The sequence below is a fragment of the Peromyscus californicus genome, unplaced genomic scaffold (genome assembly GCF_007827085.1).
Source record: "Peromyscus californicus insignis strain IS unplaced genomic scaffold, ASM782708v3 Scaffold_4__1_contigs__length_199733344, whole genome shotgun sequence".
In the NCBI taxonomy this organism is placed as follows: domain Eukaryota; kingdom Metazoa; phylum Chordata; class Mammalia; order Rodentia; family Cricetidae; genus Peromyscus; species Peromyscus californicus.
In genome coordinates, this window is record NW_026294562.1 from 94109567 (window position 1) to 94126255 (window position 16689).

At 40.4% G+C, this 16689-nt stretch overlaps 1 protein-coding gene across 2 annotated transcripts in view; it reads left to right on the top strand.

The window, feature by feature from the left end:
• Positions 1–16689, top strand: part of Dennd2b (DENN domain containing 2B) — a 202199-nt gene that overhangs the window by 5310 nt on the left and 180200 nt on the right. For both annotated transcript variants that reach the window (XM_052763470.1, XM_052763468.1), the window contains exon 2: positions 4972–5068. Coding sequence is in view for 1 of the 2 variants with exons in the window: in XM_052763468.1 (XP_052619428.1) it covers positions 5067–5068 (2 nt within the window). In the remaining variant the exon portion in view is untranslated. The remainder of the gene's footprint in view (positions 1–4971; positions 5069–16689) is intronic.

Sequence of the window (16689 nt, forward strand, 5' to 3'; positions counted from 1 at the left end):
CATCCACTTTTAGGGTAGTCTTCTTGCCTCTGTTAACCCAATCAAGACAGTCCCTCACAGGTGTACCCAGAAGCTTGTCTCCTAGGTGATATATGTCCTAGGTGTCTATGTTCTGACATGTTGGCAATCAATATTAATTATCATGGTATTTATATCCTTTTTTTCCCTTCCTGCCTCCCCATCTCCCTTACTTTCTGCCTTCCTCCTTCCCCCAGCTCCTTTCTTGATTTTTTTTTTTTTTTTTGAGACAAGGTCTTAAATATTCCATCCTAGTTTCAATTCATCCTTCCTTCCTTTTCTTCCTCTCTTCCTCCCTCCTTCCCTCCCTTCCTTCCTTTTTTTTTAAGACAAGGTCTTATTATGTAGCCCTTGATTGGCCTGGACTTTACAATATAGACCTGGCTTGTTTGGAACTCAGAGATCTGCTTGCCTTTGCCTCCCAAGTTCTGGGATGAAAGGTGTGAACCACCACACCCAGCTTGTTTCAGTCTTGAATCATAATTGAGAATGATTTGGGATTCAAGATTTTCTTGACTCCATCTTCCTAGTACTGGGATCGCAACTGTGTACCACCAGGCCCGTTCAATCCTGCAATTCTTGTAACAAATGTATTAGTAGATGTTTTATGCTAATATGAATGTAATAGTTTTCTGTTTCATTTTCAGGTTATTTATTGCTAGTGTATAGGAATATAGTTGACTTTTTCTCCTATGACATTAATGAATTTACTAGTTAATCCTAGCGGGGGATCTTTGTGGATTCTTTGGTATTTTCTACTGACAAGGGCAGATCATCTGTGCGTGAAGAAAATCTGACCTGAGGGCCTGGTAATACACACCTTTAAATTCCAGTTATTTAGGAGTCTGGGGCAAGGGGATCAGGAATTCAAGGCCAGTTTGGACTACATAGGTCCCACTGCAAAAAAACAGACAACCAACATTCATTCATTCATTCATTCATTCATTCATTCATTCATTCATTCATAGATTGAGTCTCTCTATGTAGCCCTTGTTTTCCTGGAAGTCAATATATATGTACATCAGACTAGTCTCCTGCTGGTATTAAAGGTGTGTGCCCCTATGCCTGTCTCAATTACAATGTTTCAGTCAGGATTTCTGCCTCATGATACTGGCCATCAATACAGCATTAAATAGAAATGACAGGAGAACCTTGGTTCCTTGTTTGGAATCTATTATCATTAACTGTGTGGTGTATGGAGTTTTTGCAGTGCTGAAGATCCTAAACATGGGCCAGTGTGCCTTAGGCAGGGACTCTCCCACCATACTACATCCCCTTATGTAGGTCAGGCTGGCCTTGAACTTGCTGTATAGATCAGACTAGTTTCTTTTTCTTTCTTTCTTTCTTTTTTTTTTTTTTTTGGTTTTTCGAGACAGGATTTCTCTGTGTAGCTTTGGAGCCTGCCCTGAAACTCACTCTGTAGCCCAGGCTGGCCTCGAACTCACAGAGATCCGCCTGCCTCTGCCTCCCGAGTGCTGGGATTAAAGGCGTGCGCCACCACTGCCTGGCCAGACTAGTTTCTAATTTACAACCTTCCTGTCTTTGCCTCCCAGGTGCTGGGTTTATGGGGTTACTTCACTATACCCTGTTTGGTGTTTGGAATTTGGTTCATGCTAGATGCTCTTTGTTAGGTTGAGGAAGTCCTGTTTTGTTACGTTTATTTCTTTTTTTAATCATGAAAGGTTGCTGGATTTTGTCAAATGTTCTTCTGTGCATTAATTGATGTGGCCATGTGGTTTTATTTTTTATTCTATCAATATGTTGTGTTAGTGTGTATTTGGATAGTAAGCCAATTTCTTATTCCAGGGATAAATCCCACAATACCATGTATAATCTTGTTACATTTTGCTAGATTTGGCTTGCTAATTTTTTTTTTTTTTTTGGTTTTTTGAGACAGGGTTTCTCTGTGTAGCTTTGCGCCTTTCCTGGAACTCACTTGGTAGACCAGGCTGGCCTCGAACTCACAGAGATCCGCCTGGCTCTGCCTCCCAAGTGCTGGGATTAAAGGCGTGCGCCACCACCGCCTGGCAAGCTTGCTAATATTTTATATTTTATTGAAAATATTTGTTCGTATCTTCATGAGGGATTTTGATCTCTAGTTTTCGACTTTGTGTCTTTGAATTGGTACAAGATTTTGGCCTTATAGAGTGATTTAGGAAATGTTCTATTTTCTAGAATCATCTGTGTAGAAATGGTAACATCTGTGCCTGAGCTGTTCTTTTGGGAAGATTTTTAATTAATTCAAGTTTTTTACTTGTCTTAGATCTGCTTATATTTTTTGGTCCTTTCTGAGTCAGTTCTTATTCTTTCTGTCTAAGAATTTGTCTATTTCACTTAAGTCGTCTAATTTGTTGACAAAAACTTACAGTATTACAGCATAATCTTTTTCATTTCTTCAAGCTTTGAGTGTGGCTGGCTAGTATGTCTGTTTCTGTTTCTCTCTTTTTTGAGGCAAGGTCTCTATGTAACCCTGCCTGTCCTGGAACTTGCTATGTAGATTAGGCTTGCCTGGAACTCACAGAGATCCACCTGCCACCTGCCTCTGGATTAAAGGCATGTGTCACCACATCCACTTCTTTCTCTTTCTCCCCCCACCCTATAGGGTTTTTCTGTGTATCCTTGGCTGTCCTAGAATTCCTGTAGATCAGGCTGACCTTGAACTCGAGATCCACCTGCCTCTGCCTCTCAAGTGTTGGGATTAATTAAGGTCATGCACCACTAAGCAGGCTCCTATTCTTATTCTTAATGGGGTTACAGGTATGTACTACTATGTCTGGCTGAATCTCCTATATATACATATATACATATATATATATATATATGTACATACTACATATATGTAGTATTTTATAAATTTATAAATATATTTTATAAATATATATTTAAAATTTTTTATGTGTATGACTGTTTTACCTACATATATTTCTGGTGTTCTCAGAGGCCAGAAGAGGGCATCAGACCCCCTGGAAGAAGAGTTATAGAAGATTGTGAGCTACCAATTAGGTGTTGAGAATTGTATCAGGATCTTTTGGAAGAACAGTCAGTGCTTTTACTACTGAGCCATTGTTCTGCTCCTCTCAATTTCTGGATGAGTCTAAAGTTTTGTTAATTTTTAAAATCTCCCAAAAGAACCAATTTTTGGTTTCAATTTTTTTTTCTATTTCTGATTTCATTGACTTCTATGTAATTGTTATCCTTGTTATTCTCTTCCTCCAGCTTTCTTTGGAGTTAGTTTATCATTTATAGTTTCTTCTTAAAATGGTTTTTATTATTTTAATTAATTTTTTTGAGACAGAGTTTTACTTTCTAGCTTTAGCTGGCCTAGGACGAGATATGTAGACCAGGCAGGCCTTGAACTCTTAGAGATCTGTTCAATTCTGCCTCCCAAGTGCTGTGATTAAAAGGCATTCAAACCATGCCTGGGTAGTTATGTATATGTGTGTGTGTGTGTGTGTGTGTGTGTGTGTGTGTGTGTGTCTGTGTGTAGGCAGGTGTTGTGTACTATGTGCATTTGAACACAGTGCCTGCAGAGGCCAGAATAGGGCATCAGAGTCTCTGGAGCTGGAGTTACAGGTGATTGATTGTAAGTTACTGCATGTGGATTCTGGGAACTGAACTCCAGTCCTCTGCAAGAGCAATACTTGCTTTTAACCACTGAGCCATCTCTGTAGCTTTCCTATATATCTTTTTTAAAATAAAAAAATCAGTTACTTATGTATGTGGGGTGGAGTGGGGTACAATTTGTAGGAGTCTTTCTTCTGTCTTGGAGGTTCTGGGGATGGGATCATATTCAGGTCATTATGTCTCTGTATATCTTTTTTATTTTTTTAATCTTTATTTTTTAGTGTCTATTCAAGTTCTTTGACTGTTTTGACTTGTGTGATACTGAATTTTAGTATCTAGTCTAGATATGAATTAGTAAAATGATACAAAGATAGTTTCTCTCATTCTGTAATTGCACTTTTACCCTGTTGATAGTATTATTTGATATGTGAGATTTAAGCTTTTCATGAAGTCTAGTTTCTCTATCTCATCCTCTGTTCCTGTACGTTGGTTACATTAAAAAATAATCATTGCCAAAGTCAGTGTTTTGAAGCTTTTGTCTTGTGTTTTCTTCTAGAAGTTTTATTGCTTTAGGCCTTATACTCAAGTCTTTGATTTATACTGAGTTACTTTTTGTATGTGGTATTAGATGAATCCAGCTTCATTATTGGAACAATGATGGCTGCTTGCCATTTTCCATTACTGCAACAAACTGAGATAATCAGTTTATAAAGATGAAAGATGTATTTTTACTTAGTTCAGTATATAAGGTGATAGCTACCTTGCTCTTGGGCCTGTGGCAAGATAGTACATCGTGACAGGCAATATATGGAGGAGCACAGTTCCTTCCTCTCTGAGTGGGTTATGAAAGAAAAACTAGGATCTCACAATCTCCCATGACTAGAAAGCCTCTACTGTGTCATGTACCACCTCCTCCTGATAGCACCAAGATGGCAACTAAGCCTTTAGCACACAAGCCTTTGATGGACAGTCCTGATCCAAACTGGCTTATAGAAATTTTTGTTTTCTGCAGAGTTCCTTGTTTACAAATGTTCAAAAATGTCAGAGCAGAGATCTCAGTAATTGGAGTAAAGGTCTTTTTTGTACAAATTGTCTGCCATAAGCTTCATGTAAGCTGTTCCAGGAGTATAGTCACAGCTGCCTGACATGGGTGGAGAGAATGGGTAGCTTCTGCCATGCTAAGAGCTCAGTTTTACTAGTATATTGCAATTTGAATGTAATTGGCCCCCATAAGCTCATAGGGAATGGCACTATTGAGGAGGAGATGTGGCTTTGTTGGAGTGGGTACGCCCTTGTTGGAGGAAGTGTGTCAGTGTGGGGGTGGGCTTTGAGGTCTCATATATACTCAAGCCACGTCCAGTGTCTCAGACCACTTTCTGTTGCTTGCAGGTCAAGATGTAGGATGCTCAGCTCCTTTTCCAGCACCATGTCTGCCTGCCTGCCACCATGTTCCACCATGATGATAATGGACTAAACCTCTGAAAATGTAAGCCATCCCAATTAAATGTTTTTTCTTTATAAGAGTTGCCATGGCCTAGTCATTGGGCATGGATATTGCACCGCTTTAGTCCCAGCACTCGGAGGCAGAGGCAGGCAGATCTCTGTGAGTTTGAGGCTAGCCTGGTCTACAGAGCTATTTCCAGGACTGCCAGGGCAACACAGAGAAACCCTATTTTGAAACCCCTACCCCCCAAAAAGAAAACAAAACAAAAAAGAGTTGCCATGGTCATGATGTCTCTTCACAACAATTGAAACCCTAACTAAGCCAGGTCTGTCCAAGCCTTACCTGGGAAGTAGCAATCCTTCAGTAAACTCCAGAGTTCCAAAACAGTTGCATCTAGCAGATTCTGCTTATGCAATTATTGAGGAGAAGGGTTCCTGTTGTTTTCTACTCTTCCATTGTATCAAAATCTTCCTCTTCCTCATGTTGAGGAGAAAACATGAAAGACTCTACACAAAGTTCCTGTTGCTCCCCTATAGTAACTAAGGCTGCGAAGCCCTACTTTGGTGGATATTTGAAATGACACCTGATGGAACATGAACATGGAATATGGGGTGGGATCCTGAAAAAGAGATAGGCTCCGATTGTTATCTGAGGTGCCTGGAGTATGCTGATGCATAACAGGTACAGAAATGGATCTATTGCAGGTAAATCTGTTTCTTGAGATATGGGAGTTTTATTCCTTATTGTTACTGGGAAACATTGGACATGAAGTTGGTTGGGACAGAGGACACTCCTAATGTGAGAAAGGAGACAGTGACTACAGGTGGTTGGGATTGGAGCTGAATAACACAGGTGACTGGTAGAGAAAGCAGAAAAAGGCCAAGAGACTTTATGGAGGACAGCAGATTTCTTTGGTTGGTAGTAAGCCTTCTCAGTCAACCCATATATATCATCATCTTTCTGCAGCTAAAGAAAGTAAAAGTAAGTTGCAGCAGAGGAGCTCTTTAGTAAAGGTATAATTGTCAGGTATACTTTCTGGTAGACAATGAGGGCAGACAGAAATGTATTGGAAAAGGTTTTGGAGTGATTTGCTTTAGACCTGATCCTATGAATAACTTCATCTTAGGCTACAACAAAATTACTCAGCTGGCTTAAATGCCAGTCCAAACTCAACATATTTTGAAAATTTTATGGTTATGTAGAAAGTGTTAGAAAGAATTACAATTCTATAGTGCTAAAGTATTAAGAACTAGGTGTGGTGCCATGTATCTAACCCCAGTATTAAAGAGACAAAGGCAGGAGGATCATGAGTAGAGACTGTTGAAGGATATATGGATGGAAGGAAGGGAAAAGAAAGAAAAATGCATAAAGGCAAGGGATTAGGCTCAGTTGGGTAGAGTGCTTGCCTAGTATGCATGAAGATCTGGGTTTGATCCCCAGCACCACACTGAGTGTGGTGGCACATGCCTGTAATCCCAGCACTCAGTAATTGAAGGCAGGAAGTTCAATTCAAGGCTATTCATGGACATATAGGGAGTTCAGGGCCATCCTGGGCCTGTGACACTGCCTCTTTTCCCCACATAAGAAAAAAATAAATTTCTTTTTAAATCATTTTATATTGTGGTGGTGATAGTATATGCCTTTAATCCCAGTACTCAGGAGGCAGAAGCAGTTAGATCTCTGAGTTCAAGGCCAGCCTGGTCTACGGAGTTAGTTCCAGGATAGCCAGGCCTACACAGAGAAACTCTGTCTCAAAACAATAACAATAATAACAAAAAAAAACCCCCAAAATTTTTTATTTATGTGTATGGGTGTTTTGCTTACATGCATGCCTGATGCCTTTAGAGGCCAGAAGAGGGTGTCAGATCCCTTGGGACTGGAGTTACAGACAGTTGTAAATCGGTCATGTGGTTGCTGGGGATTGAATATAGCTCCTTTTAAAGAGCAGCCAATGCTCTTAACAACTGAGCTATTTCTCCAGTTTAAGAAAAATAATTAAAAAGAACAACAACAGGTGTTGTGGCTTATGCCTGTAATCTCAGCACTTGAGAAACTGAGGCAGGGGGATAACTGTGAGTTCAAACCCAGCTTGATCTGCATAGTAGGTTCTAGGACAGACTAGGTTACAGAGTAAGATCCTATCAAAAAATAAAAACATTAAGAACTGCTTCTAAAATATAAATTTCTCGTAAAGCTATAATGGAAATTACAAGAAAGACAAGATTTAATTTACCATGACATTTTCATAAGACATTTTGACTATACACATGAGTGTTGAACAGTGAGATTCATGTGCAGCCCATGTAGCTGCCACGTGTCCTACAGGTATGTGGTTGTTTGAATAGGTATGGCCCCTATAGACTCATTTGTTTGAATGCTTGGTCCATAGGAAGTGGCACTTTTAGGAGATGTGGCCTTGTTGGAGTAGGTATGACCTTGATGGAGGAAGTGTGTCACTGTTGGGGTGGGCTTTGAGGTCTCAGAAGCTCAAGTCAGTACACTCTTGGCTGCCTGAGGATCAAGATGTAGATCTCAGCTCCTTCTCCAGCACCATGTCTGCCTGCATGCCAACATGTTCCCTGCCATGACAATAATGGATTAAATCTCTAAAACTGTAAGCCAGCCCCAGTGAAATGTTTTCCTTTTTAAGAGTTGCTATGGTCATGGTGTCTCTTCACAGCAATAGAAACCCTAACTGAGACAAGGTACCATTATTCTCAGTTATAGGTATAAGCATTCTCAGTGCCTTTTTCTGTTCACCCTCTGTGTGATGCTGATTAAATCCAGTGTATTTGTTTTGTAAGAAGACAGAATATTTTCACCCCAAAAGATGATAGTCTGTTTATCTTCATCCTCTGAAAGCATTTCCTGCTAGGCAGTTGACACAGAGCTTTGGCACAGCTTCAGGAAACTATTTGCTTCTGTTTACCCCTTACTAGATCCAACTCCCTAGGAACTGGGATGAAGGGGTCTCCTTGAACTCCTTCGTATTTAGAACTTCTTCATAGAACATCTCAGCACTGTGCCATGTGTCTGAGCAATGAGAACCCTGTCTGTGAGGGGAAAAGGCATCTGCTTTAGTAATAGGCTAGGGGAAAATGAGTTAATTTGATGGGATGTACTCGAATATTCTATAAGATTTCAGATAAGTCTGAAAGCTCAATTAGGGGCTGGTGAGATAGCTCAATGGGTAAGGCCCTTACCACCAAGCTTGACAACCTGAGTTCAATCCTCAGGTGACACATGGTAGGAGAGAACTAACTCCTGCAAGTTGTCTTCTGACCTCTAAATGCGCACACTCACATATGTGCGCACACACACACACACACACACACACACTAAATGTAATTAATAATTTTAAAGGGGGTGGGGGGCAGAGAGATGGTTCAGAGGTTAAAAAAATTGGCTACTCTTCCAGAGGTTCTGGGTTCAATTCCCAGCAACCACATGGTGGCTCACAACCATCTATAATGAGATCTGGTGCCCTCTTCTGTTGTGCAAGCAAACATGCAGGCAGAACATGTATACATAATAAATAAATCTTAAAAAATTTTTTTTAAGAAGCCAGGCATGTGTATGGTATGGCATATGCCTTTAATCCCAGTATTCTGGAGGAAGAGACAGGTGGATTTCTATGAGTTCAAGGCTAGCCTGGTCTACATAGAAAGTTCCAGGCCAAACAGGCCTACAGAGCGAGATCTTGTCTCAAAAAACAAAAGGAGAACAAACAGTAGGGACTGTAGAGATTGCTTAATGCTTCAGAGCACTGATAGCTCTTTGAGAGGCTCCCAGCACCCACATGACAATTCACAACCAATAGTAATAACAGTTCCAGGGGACCTGATGCTCTCTTAAGGCCTCTGTGGGCACTTCATGCACATGGTACAGACACACTTGCAGGCAAAACACTCATACACATAAAATCAAAATAAATAAATCTTTAAAAAAGCCAATTTAAAAGACAGTGAACTTGAGATACAGAAAGACACAATCACTTAATACTACTGTTAATTGTGAGCAGGTTTCTGTCTTCTCTACATAGTATTGTTATATAAACTCGACATTATTTAATTCCTTTATCCTGCTCGAAGCTCTAAAGAAGATTCTACAACTTGGGTAAGCACCAGAACTGCAGGCAGCACTGGCTGGGGAGGAAGGACATAAGTCATAGACATGGACATGAACAGCATAGGAATAGTGACAAGAGAAGGAATTTATTGTGAGGCTTGGGCCAGAGGTCTGATGCCACCCAAATGTTTCAGACCGAGAGTGTAGCTGTGGCCCAAACTCAGAACAAGGTCACAGATTAGAAAATCCAGTGGCCTGTGAATGGCAAGAATCAGTGCAAACATCAGGTCATGGGAAAAAAGTAAAGGATGTAACACAAATACCAGTGGGAAGTAAATGGGAAGAATATATAAATGGCCTCAGTTTGGAGGCACAGATGTAATTTCCACCATTAGAATCTGGCCCTGGAGCAACCTCAGCCAGGCAGCACCCTTTGAAACCCTTCGAATTTACATGAGATCATGTACACACAAATGGACAGTGGATTACCTGAGCCAATTTAGAAGAAAAAAAGAAGTAAGGATTCATGTTGCTGTAGTTGCACAGATGGACTTCATTAATGAGAAAATAAAAGTTTAAAAATATTAAGTAACTTGGGTCCTGAAAGATGACTCAGCAGGTGAAATACTTGGCTGTCAAGCCTGGTGACCTGCAGTCTCTAGGACCCACATCTGGAAGGTGGTTAACTGACCCCTTCAGGCTGTTCTCTGATCTACACACACACACCTGTACATACATATAAATAAACACACACAGGTTTTTAAAAAAGAATACAGCTCCTTGCTGGGATGTTGGCTAGTGGATAAGAATGTATGCTTGCATAAGGACAGTAACCTGAGCTTGAATCCCCAGTATTCATGTTAGGAAAAAAAACTACAGATGTGGTAGTGGGGTGGTAACCCCAGTGCTGTGGGGGAATGGAGACAAGAGGATTGCCAGGGCTTGTTCACTGCCAACCTCGATCTAGTGGTTCAGCAAGAGACCCTGCTTGAAGGAATAAGGCAGAGATGATAAAGCAGAACACACAGTATTTTCTTTGGTTCTGTGCACAGACCTTCACACCTCTGTCTCTTTCACCCCTCTCCAAAGACAACCACAACTAAAAAAAGAATCTCTCCCTTAGGGTTTTTTTTTTTTTTTTTTAAGATAGCATCTTATTGTGTTGCTCTGGTTGGCCTGGAACCCAGTATATAGACCAGGCTGGCCTTGAACTCACAGAGATTCACTTGCTTCTGCTTGCTGAGTGCTAGGATTAAAGGCATGTGTCACTATGCCCAGCCAACCTCTCAGTTCTTTTGGACATCATAGGTCTCTTACATCTTTCTCCTTGTGAGATTTCAGTTATATCCTTTTCTTTCACATCCTGAAACTGAAGGTTTCTGAAATGGAGAGCTTCCTGCTTTGAGAGAAACAGAAGGCAGCATAGCTTGCTGAGTGAGGTCTCTAGAGTTCTGCTAGGGATTTAGCAAATCCTGGGTTTCCCCCTAGTTCCATTAGTTACCTTGATCTTGTGGGTGGCTGCCTGGTCTGTTTATGACTTTTTACCTTTGACTTGAAGTCCTATTGACTTCTGGATGACTTGGCCCTGCAGCCATCTGATCATGAGGTCTGACTTAACCCAATCCCACAACTCTAATGTACCTCACTTTTTAGGACTTCTATGTGCATAGAGGAAATGGAGACTAGGAAATCCAAAGAAGCAGGATGACACCAGCAGGTAACTGAGCTTGGTCCTTTCTGTCAGTCAATAAATTAGTATCAGCATCCTCTCAGGCACTGAACTCACCCTAGACTCCCTACAAGGATTATCATGGGAAGGGCCCTTAAAAATAGGACTGTTGTTGGGCAGAGTGGTGCATGCCTTTAATCCCAGCACTCAGGAGGCAGAGCACTCTGAGTTTGAGGCCAGCCAGGGCTATATAGTGAGACTTGTCCAAAAAAATTGTGTGTGTGTGTTTGTGTTTGCGTGTGCAGGGATTGGCAGTGTGGCTAAGTTGATAGAGTACTTACCAAGCATACATGAAGCCCTGAGTTCAAGTCTCTAGTACTGCATATAGTGGCATACATCTATAATCCCAGTACTTAGGAGGTCATTTTTGATATATAATGAGGCCAGACTGGGCTATGTGACATCCTTTCTCAAAAAAAAAAAGTTGAGCATTGAATGAAGTTCACAAATGATAAAAATAATTGAATTGAGCTGGGCGGTGGTGGCGCACACCTTTAATCCCAGCACCCGGGAGGCAGAGCCAGGCAGATCTTTGTGAGTTCGAGGCCAGCCTGGGCTACCAAGTGAGTTCCAGGAAAGGCACAAAGCTACACAGAGAAACCCTGTCTCGAAAAACCAAAAAAAAAAAAAAAGAAACAGTAAATAAAATTTAAAACAAATTCTTTTTTTTTTTTTTTTTTTTTTTTTTTTTTGGTTTTTCGAGACAGGGTTTCTCTGTGTAGCTTTGCGCCTTTCCTGGAACTCACTTGGTAGTCCAGGCTGGCCTCGAACTCACAGAGATCCGCCTGGCTCTGCCTCCCGAGTGCTGGGATTAAAGGCGTGCGCCACCACCGCCCGGCTTAAAACAAATTCTTAAAAAAAAAAAAATAATTGAATTGAAACAGGAAGGAGTGAGGGAATCACTCCCAACTGAGGCAGAGCCCCATCACAGCTTTCAGATACAACTACAGCTTTATAGACCTACAGAAATGTCCTAGAAGTATAAGACACAAGGAAATTATTGGCCCATCTAAGGCTTCTGGAAATGGACTGTACACAGGACAAATGGGTTGTAAAAATAATGCTTAAGTCAGCCACAAAACATTAATAAAAAGTTTAGGTAAGTGAAATTTTGAAGATGATGGAATCTAATTGATAACTTCCTTATAACCTACAGATAATCTCCCCTTTAAAAGGGTTAATTATAGTGGTGATTATGAAGAGAAAAAGCCCATGATGAAAGTGTGGTAAAGGACTGTGCTCTTTGTTGAGCAAGTTAAAACAAGCTGGTCTGTAAGCAATTATTATCTTCATCAAAATTCTTAGCTCTAATGTTTTGGTTTCAATGGCCCAGCACGTATGCCTTCTCAAACAATTGGATGGATTTAAAACACTTACGAGATGTTTGTGCTTATATCTTAACATAGCATCAGTTCAACAGGAAGGTGGGGGGAGAAAGATTTGGCATTAGGGCTTAGTTAAAAAAAAAAAATCAAAACTAAACAAAAAGCCCACAAGGCCTAACCCGTGCATACAAATGACATTCTTTATTCAGCTTTACAATACCCATAGCAGCAAAGATCCATACAGATTCAGGGCTGTCTTTTCTTTATTCCTTAATCACTTAACATCTCTGGAAAAAGTGGTTGGCAGCTGGCATGCTTGGGGTGCTTGGGTGTTACCCACTGCTAACATATTCGTATGGGGGATACTTTTTAAAAAGATTTCTCTTTGCCTTCTTTCCCCCCCCCCACTTGGTTTTGTTTTGTTTTTTATCTTACCAAAAAACACATATTCTGTCTTCTAAGTAAATTTTTGGGTGCCTGCTTGGGAGAACAAGTGATTTGAAAACTGAATTAGCATTTCAAATTCTGATTTATATGTGTGCAAGTGACTCTGAAGAATGTGTCTTTGGATTAGATTGGGAAAACTAGAAATATATACATGTTTACATTTCTAGTTACATTCTGTGCTTAATGATGGATTACACTGTCAAATATTTCTATTGTATGTTCATGCCTATAATTTGGAGCTGGCTAAGAACATGTTCTGCTCTTGCAGAGGACCTGAGTTCCCAGCATTCATGTCAGGTGATTTACAATTGCCTGTAATTCCAGCTCCATGGGATCTGACACCTCTTGGGGCACCTGCACTTGTGTGCACACTCCTACTCCGGAAACCCACACACATATACAAAGTTAAAGATGATTTTTAAAATCTTTAAAAAAAAGAAATTGTGGTGGTATTGTGTTCCCCAAAATATTGTGTACCCTAATAAACTTATCTGGGGTCGGAGAACAGAAAAGCCACTAGATACTTAGGATAGGCAGTGGTAGCACACGCCTTTAATCCTAGCATTCCAGAGGCAGAAATCCATGTGTTCAAGGATACAGCCGAGCATGGTGACTCACGCCTTTAATCCCAGAAAGCGAGCCTTTAATCCCAGGAAGTGGTGGTAGAAAGCAAAAAGGTATATAAGGCGTGAGGACCAGAAACTAGAAGCATGTGGCTGGTTAAGCTTTTAGGTTTTGAGCAGCACAGTTCAGCTGAGAGCCATTCGGATATGAGGACACAGAGGCTTCCAGTCTGAGGAAACAAGATCAGCTGAGAAGTTGGCCAGGTGAGATTAGCTGTGGCTTGTTCTGTCTCTGTGATCTTCCAGTGTTCACCCCAATAACTGGCCTCAGGTTTGATTTTATTAATAAGACTCTCTAAGATCCCTGCTACAAGAAATGACAGTAATTTGATAGCTTTAGCTATAGGTGTTGAAGGTGGAGCTGATGCTAACAGAAAGGTGACTAGCCTATACTTTCAAGAGCCTTCCAGTGTCTGCTTAGTTCATAGATTGGGTGATGGTGAACAGTATTCGTGAGCAAGCATCCTGAGATATGAACTATCTCAGAAAATGACTCGTCCACTCTGCCTAGGACAGGAAGAAATTGGAGAAGGCTTGACTAAAGGCTTGACATTTGTATTGAACCTATTTAGATGTTAACTTTTGTGATATTTTCTGGTAACAAGTCGTTATGAGATTGGAGCATAGAATGCTTTAAGCCAGAACAGAGGTGTAAAGTTCACAGTATCTGGTATTTCCAGGTACAGATGCCTCACAAGTAAATTGAAAGTTCATGTCTAGAAAATACAAGAGAAAAGTTAGAGCTCTAGAGATAATAGTTTGACAAGATCAATATATTTAACTGACGCTATGTAAACAGATAAAATGCCTATATGTAGGAAAGAGCCAAAAGGAAAATTTTCTACTTGAAAACTACACAGAAGAGGATTCAGTAATGAAAGACACTGATGAGTGGTCATAGAGATGGGAAAAGGAGTTGATAGAGAGGCTGGGAGCACAGAGGTCAAATAAAGAGCTCCGATGCTACAGGAAAAATGAACAAGCGGAGCATTTGGAGAATAAAAACTGGAATAGTTGAAGCCAGGCAATGTACAAGCCTGTAACTGCAGTGCTTTGGAGGTTGAGGGAAGAAGATCAGAAGTTGAAGGTTATCCTGTCTATATATGGACTTTGAGACCAGCCTGTGATACACGAGACTCTGTCCCAAAGCAAGCAAGCAACAACAAACAAAACCAAATTTATAAAACAAAAAGAAAAAGACCTGGGTATCCAGATTACTAAAGACAGTGTTTGAAGAGGTACTCATACTACGCTACATCATCTGGAGCTTCAGAAAAAGACCATACAAGCTTCCAAAGACAGAAGTGTATATTATATTCTCAACTGCAGTATGTGAAAGCACACGTATAATTAGTAAAATGGTGCCTTCTACAATCTGCAGTAACATTTTATTTTTCTCTGTACTTTCTCAGCCAGACTATCAACCCAATGAGTGAATAGATTGAGGCTGTTTTCAGCCTGCAAAGAACAAAATGATATCACTGATCACCCTTCTCAGAAGACCACAGGGAAAGGTACTCAAAGAAATAAGAGACTCAAACAAGAAAGGGTGCAAGATCCAGGAGATCCAAGAGGTCTTCTATCCCAAGAGAATAAGCTCTTTGTATCAGGATGTGGGAGAATGAAGGGCTATTTTGATGTGGCAGGGGAAAGCTGAGGAAGATTACACTGTCTGTTTTCACTAAAGTGGTGAAGTCAAGGTTCCTATTGACATTAAAGAGATGGTGGTTTGTTTTTTTAACATTTTCTTCATTGTAATTTTAACGAGCACCATGTTTATGCAGTACCTAGAGGCCAGAAGGGACCATCAGATCTCCTGGAGCTGGAGTTACCTATAGTTGTGAACCTATGTGGGTGCTTGGAGCCATCTCTCCAGCACCCTGGTTAGAAGTTTTGAGAATAGGGCTGGAGAGATGGCTCAGCGGTTAAGAGCACTGACTGCTCTTCCAGAGGTCTTGAGTTCAATTCCCAGCAACCACATGGTGGCTCACAACCATCTGTAATGAGATCTGGCGCCCTCTTCTGACCTGCAGGCAAACATGCTGTATACATAATAAATAAATCTTTAAAAAAAAAAAAAGAAGTTTTGAGAATAGACAAGCTTAGGACAGTTGCTGTGCAGAGCCAGAAGCATCTAAGTCACTAGTAGTAAAAGGATTGTTGAGTGACATTCATTGCTGGGAGGTTTACCTATCAGTGTCTTGCATCTTACTGTGAAGTTTCAGAACTGATTAAGGTTCTTTTGTCAGTTAGGCTCTTCCAGTGCCATTTATTAGGAATTGCTTTCTATTGAGATGCTTTGAAAATGTGCTTCAGCCACACAAATTGACTTATCATCATCAGTAGATTTATTTTTTCACAGTACTAGAGTGTCTATATTAGAAATCTAAGCCTCAAAGTGAGTGCATATATTATAGTAAATAACACTTGGTAATAAAACACACACACAGAGGAGACTTAGAGTAACAGCTTTCTAGGCACCTGCAGCTTGGACTTTTTGAACATTTATCTCTTAGCTGTCCAAGTCTTCTATAGTTAAAAGTGGAATGATGAATATGGAAGGAACTATGGATAATATTTATCTTTAGTATTTATTTACTTAGTATTTATCTTTAGCATAGTATTTATTCTAAAGAAAAAGGAGAAGGAGATTAGGTAAAGTGCTTAGCCTTCCAGAAAACTGAGAATGGCTCTGGTGTGTCAACCCTGTTTCCCAGAATAGCAGAACTTTGGGGGAAAGCTACCCTGAAGTATCATGATAGATGCAGACAAAATGCCATCCGTTTTAATGATGTTTAAATTTTCAAAGTCATAACTGTGATTATGCAAACGTTAAGGTGAATAGTCTTTTCCTAATCCTTTATTTTATCATCTGTCATCCCAGCTGTCAGGAGAATAATTAATTTATTAAACTACATGTGTGTTAGGACTGGAGTGATGGCTTAGTGGGTAAGAACATGCACTGCTCTTGCTGAGAACCTTGCTTTGTTTCCAGCACCCATATCAGTCAGCTTGTCACTCCAACCTCAAGGGATCAACACCCTTCCCACTCTCATGCAGACATACATAACTAAACATGAAGAATAAAATCTTAAACTATGTATGTAAATTTGATCATCTCTGGACTCAGAATTTTCTTCATATAGAATTCCCCATAGAACACCACCACCCCCAAATTATATGTATGTGGTTGATATATTATGCAGCCCAATAAACTTATCTGGGGGTCAGAGAACAGAACAGCCACTATATTAAACATAGAGATTAGGCAGTGGTAGCACACATCTTTAATCCTAATACTATCATTCCGGAGGTAGAGATCCATCCAGATCTCTGTGAATTCAAGACCACACTGGAAACAGCCAGGCATGGTGACACACACCTTTAATCCCAGCACTTGAGATCTCATGTCTTTGCTTAGGAAGGACACATGCCTTTAATCCCAGGAAGTGATGGCAGGAAGCAGAAAGG